At 36.5% G+C, this 6,000-nt stretch overlaps 1 protein-coding gene across 1 annotated transcript in view; it reads right to left on the reverse strand.

The window, feature by feature from the left end:
* The window catches only part of LOC134661513 (ATP-binding cassette subfamily C member 4), a 62,567-nt gene extending 57,296 nt beyond the window's left edge, over positions 1 to 5,271 (reverse strand). The window contains exon 1 of the mRNA XM_063517631.1: positions 4,803 to 5,271. Within this exon, the coding sequence (XP_063373701.1) occupies positions 4,803 to 5,026 (224 nt within the window). The 5' untranslated portion in view covers positions 5,027 to 5,271. The remainder of the gene's footprint in view (positions 1 to 4,802) is intronic.
* Between the last annotated feature and the right edge of the window lie 729 nt (positions 5,272 to 6,000).

The following is a 6,000-nucleotide window of genomic DNA, read 5'->3' on the forward strand; positions in this document are numbered from 1 at the left end:
CGACAGTTTCGAATTGGAAATTACTTATTTTTAAGAGGATTCTAATTTGCAGAAATTCTAAAGTCCTTAGGCATAATATGGTCTGTCAAACAACTTTGTCAGTAGAAAAAGGCGCGAAATTCAAATTTTCTATGAGAGGATAACCCTGCGCACCTACATTTGTTAAATGTGCTGCTTTTTAGGGTTCCGTAGCCAAATGGCAAAAAACGGAACCCTTATAGATTCGTCATGTCTGTCTGTCTGTCCGTCTGTCCGTCTGTCCGTCTGTCTGTCCGTCCGTATGTCACAGCCACTTTTCTCCGAAACTATAAGAACTATACTGTTGAAACTTGGTAAGTAGATGTATTCTGTGAACCGCATTAAGATTTTCACACAAAAATAGAAAAAAAAACAATAAATTTTTGGGGTTCCCCATACTTCGAACTGAAACTCAAAAATTTTTTTTTCATCAAACCCATACGTGTGGGGTATCTATGGATAGGTCTGCAAAAATGATATTGAGGTTTCTAATATCATTTTTTTCTAATCTGAATAGTTTGCGCGAGAGACACATCCAAAGTGATAAAATGTATGTCCCCCCCCCTGTAACTTCTAAAATAAGAGAATGATAAAACTAAAAAAAATATATGATGTACATTACCATGTAAACTTCCACCGAAAATTGGTTTGAACGAGATCTAGTAAGTAGTTTTTTTTTTATACGTCATAAATCGCCTAAATACGGAACCCTTCATGGGCGAGTCCGACTCGCACTTGGCCGCTTTTATTTCTACTGCCGGAATGGTTTGACAGGCTATTTACAAATATTAACTCACATTTATAGACGGGTCTATCGCGAATTTATTTTATTACCTTTATTTACCGACGTTTCGACACAGGTTTCACTTGTGATGGTGGTGGTGGTATAGTACACTAAACGAACAATGTGAGTTACATAATATGTGTTCTAAACGCGAAAGATTTAAATATGATAGGTATTTACAAATAGAAATGTATCACCACAGAAGTTGATTGTTTAAGGCTGAAGCAATTTGTTTTCTCTTATACTCAGTAAATAAATAATGACAATGTAGCTGATATTGCAATCCATTAGCCAGGATGTATAAGTCGAGTCGAACACGTGCTCGTTTAATCGTATTTTGGGTGAGTTATATAAATTCGATTAATAAACGATTAATAATCTTTGACAGTACTAGCGAGAATATAATATTTGTATATGTATAGATAGTTCTTCCTACTAATAAAAAACCCAGTTCAAATAACTACCTACTGTTTTACCGCATTAGGGCAAAACCAAAAGTAATGTACCTACCTATCCTTTTTAGTGTTCCGTACAAACTTCGTTCACTTCCGTGAACACTTATGGGATCACTTCGGTCTTGCAAATCAGTTTTTCACCTCAGCAGCTCGAACAAGGGTACTTTTCTACTTAAAAACAGTGAGCAAAATCGCATTTTGCTCACTGAGTGAGACAAAATGACATTCAAGTAACCTTAATATTCAAATGTCATTTCAACAGACGGGGCCTAACACAAATTCGAAATACTTGGATTCTGTTATCTCTGTCCCTTTCACGTCGTTAGCAAAAAGAAAGAGACAAAAAAAAGTTCAAACGACATTCAATCAATAATTTTGGATTGGCTTTCAGAAGCGCAGAGTTAGACCAAGAAAAGTCTGCAACGATTTTGACAGCATACGAAGTGCAAGCGTTGTTTATTCATAATTTCATAGAAGTTGACGTTTAAAATAACGCGTGCACTGCGTGTGCTATCAAAATAGTTGCAGACTTCTCTTGGTCTAACCGTTATTGCGCTACACTATATCTCTGGCTCGTATCAGAGTAGTTACACCTGAATTTCTCTCTCCTTTATTCCCTGTTTTATTTCACCAGCGGCCGTAGCAAGACAGTAGTATTCGGTATATACTCTGTGAAACCATTACCGTCAGTAGAAAAGAGCGGCAAATTTAAAAAATGTAGGCGTGAAGGGTTATCGTCCAATATAAAATTTGAATTTCGCGCCTTTTTCTACTGACAAACTTGTTCGAATGGCTTAATGTCTGTTTGTTTGTCTATCTATCTGTCTGTCTTCCTGTCTGTGGCATCGTGGCTCTCCAACGAATAGGCCGATTCCGATGCGTTTTTTTTACGTGATCAAGCAAGGTTTCTTGCGGTGGTTCTTATTTATGTTTCATAGAAATCGATTCAGCAGTTTGAAGAGCTTATTTCCTAAATGATGTAAGACATTTTTGGCATAAAATGGATTTTGTTGGCATATAGCTTAGGGGTTTTTTGAAGTGAAAACTTCTTTAGCGGCGCTGGGCACTTTTTGAGGTGGCGAAAAAATTATAAACTCGAGACAGCGTAAGGCGATCACGTGACGGTAAGATTTAGATGGCCACTCATTTAGATATGGCATTTAAATCAATAAAGAAAAACTCAATGACATTACATGAAAAAGGTTCTAATCTTGTACGGGCTGAAATACGAGGATCTCACAGTTACATTCTAACTTTATATCACTCAAATATAATTCAATAAAGCTACATCTTGATGAATTCGTTAATAAAAGTGAACTCTAGTACTGGTGAATAAAACTCAAAATATCATGACCAAATATATTTAGATGCGAGGTCTGCAAGGTAACTTTACAATTTCTATTCGAATTTTAAACAATTAACGCTACAAATTTGAATTTCGAATTTTAAACAAGCTCACTGACCAGCAATTTCGGAACTAAAGTTTTTCAATAGAAAGGAGGATGGGTCAATTATACATAGTGCTGCAGACATTTTGGACTAGTCATTGAGTTTTCACATCTGTCGGCACTCCCGGAGTGCGATCCGTTGTTTTTTTATTTTTATTTTATGGTATAGTTATTTACGTCAACGTTTGATTTTACACAAGGGTGATTTTTTTACAGCTTCAAGGGATCTAAGTACCTATACATATTATGTATTATAATTTCAACTCAATAACTCCACGCGTCCCCGACATAAAGGGTCTTGACAGATAGACGGACGGACAAATAAGTAAGTGATCCTATGTTATAGGGTTCCGTATAATCAGGAGATGGCCGTTTCGTGATCAAGTAATCTCTTCACTGATTAAATTATATTTTCCAAACAATTCAAGCTTGCAATCGACGACAATATTATTACTGTTTTGTTTTATTGTATTCTTCTTTTCTTAGGATTAAAGCAAAACATGTTTCTTCATTGTGTCTTCAATAAAATGATTTGACCAGCAAAAACAATTTGTGTTTATCATGTCATGTGCGACTTGTACGAATGTAGGTACTATCATTGTAAATAGTTAAAAAGGAAGAACTTGATTTGAACTATTCCAGTGTTTATTAATTGAATACATTATTGAGTAATTTTTCATCATTCATGTAGTTAATAATTTGTGGATCATTCGTGGATGTTGTCCATAAAGTAAAGTAAAAATTTATTCGTAGAACACAGGTGATATTATACATATATTTACATAAGTGTATTCGTTCTACTAGGCAGGCACTATTCTATCGAATATTAGATCTCAAGATGGATGCTATGCTATATACCTATGTAAAATATGGGGTGGAGTGGAACTGTAAAACGAAATCTTAAGAAATGCTTGGATTTTTTGATAAATGAGTACCTATATTCATATGTACTCGGAATAACAGCTAAGCTCTGCTTATCAATTCAGTATGCTCATCAAATATTAGGTTTATAAATATAGAATAGTTGTGTAATTGTTTACTCGGGATAATTTACGTCACTTTTTTATATGTAATATGGTGCAATTATTTTCAGGATACTGTTTTAATTTATTTTTAAGAACACATTAATTTTATTTAATAAAAATATGAGTGAAATAGTAAATGAACAAGGCATCTGCATTTTAAAATTAACAAATTTTGATAGAATATACGAATACCAATAGTTATCAGATTTATGAGTGACACATTTATTAGTTTTCTCATGCAGCATAAATATTAGACACATATAACAAAAAATATTAAAAGCAACAGCAAGCACACTCTAGCGAGTTATTGATGACATCGAGATTTACAACAATACTAGCTTGTACTAGATTTCATTCTGCCGAATACAACAAACCAATCACAAAGGAAGTTAGCAACTTGCTCGAATAGAACATATCATTAGGCACGAGGTATTCGTATAACAGAACGATGTTTTGATCGGGTATATCGTAAAAGTTGCCTTGGCCTTGTTTCTGTACCCTCGATCATTCATTATACTTAATGTGTGTTTAACATTAGTCTACCTACCACCAAAGACCCGTAAGTGTCAAGCGGCATCATCACCGTCGAACATCATCGAACGTCATCAATGGATATCGACAAAACTGCACATATGTACGCCTATTTAAGCTTATAAAGTATTGAAACTGTAAACCTTTTATTCAATTTCGCAATGTTTTCGATATCAACATCAAATAAATGGATTAATAAATGAATACTTGGGTATATCTATGTATAAGATGTACCCATGTACCTTATGTGAATCAGGTAGAGTACCTTTAAAGAATGTAGGAAGTATGTGCGTACAAAAAATACCTGCCTTTATAACATTTATTTAATGTTGTGCATTTGACCCTGACCGATGGAACAAAGCTGAGTTGCATTACATATGCACGCAGTTAAAGAAGGTTTCTTTTTTATATTTTTTTGCACATCACCTTGTAAAGCTAAAGGTCAGTTTGTAAATTCTTGTTTACATATTCAGTTTACATCTTTCACTGAATGTCCTGGTAGGGCACGAGCAATACAAGTAGTGTTGGGTTGGGTACTTACTTCTCCAGGCGGTCGCCCAGCTTGTCGGAGAGATGGTTGTCTTTGGGCTTGGTCAAGTCGGCGTCATACAGGTCCCGCTTGTAGCCCCTCCAGAAGGTCGGCATCATCCACACGAACCACGCTCGGGATAAGAAGTTTGCCCGTACATAGTTATTGCTTTTCTTTTCACGATTCTTTGGCGGCACTTTCTTGGGATCGTTTGCGTCTTTGTTGCTACTGACCATTTTGTATATTTATTATATTAATAATCGATCGAAAAATAAATAGAGCTAAATGATAGAATCAATAAATCTATTCGTCCGCGTAATGTCGTTTACGCAATATCAATACGAAATAAAAGCCAACATTTTTGTCGGGAAAATAGTTTGTCACGGCGCGGCGTTGGCGCTGTGGCCGAGGTGCGCGTGCGCGGAGCGCTTGAGCAGCAATCAACACGGAGCGAGCGCTGACCTCCCTTCTACTGGCTGGCGCGCGTCGCGGGCAGGTTTATATGAAGCGGAGCGTCTGCAGCCAGCGGCGCGCGGCGCGTCACCGCCATACGCACAATTCTTGGTTCCATAGAGATCGGTCTCTATCGTCCACTCGGGGCACCATATGCTCTATCAGCATATGGTGCTCCATGTGCTCTATGATGCCAATAACAAGTACCTCCGTAGGTCACGGTGGCGCTGAAGCTTAGTCCCCGGTTAGGGGGAAAGCGAATGACCGGTTCTCCATACAAAAAAAATAAGATAGAGGCGTGATTATATTTTTCCTGTAATAATTTATGATAATGTAATGCTGTGTAAAATTTTCATGATTTCTCATTGGGAAACTTCAGAGATGGGGATGGTATTTTTTTTTCACGTCAAAAAAAGCTTTCTTTAAACTACTACAAAAAAACGTTTTGGAATGTTCATTTTGAGCTTTTTCAAATGATACCCCGCTTGACCTAGAAATAGGGTTTGCAATCCGGATCCGAAATGTATGAAATTATCCGGATCTGGATCCGGATCCGCGGATATTCACATACATTTCGGATCCGTCGTGCAAACCCTACCTAGAAACTAAACTTTGTAATTTTGCCCCCTCTTCATATTGGGTATTTTCCATACATACCTAATTAAAAAAAAAACACTTTCAATTAGCGTTGTTCATAATTATTACAAAATATCTGCGAGACCGAGCTTTGCTCGAAAAACATATTACTTAAAACTCA

Source organism: Cydia amplana, chromosome Z (genome assembly GCF_948474715.1).
Source record: "Cydia amplana chromosome Z, ilCydAmpl1.1, whole genome shotgun sequence".
Lineage (NCBI taxonomy): Eukaryota > Metazoa > Arthropoda > Insecta > Lepidoptera > Tortricidae > Cydia > Cydia amplana.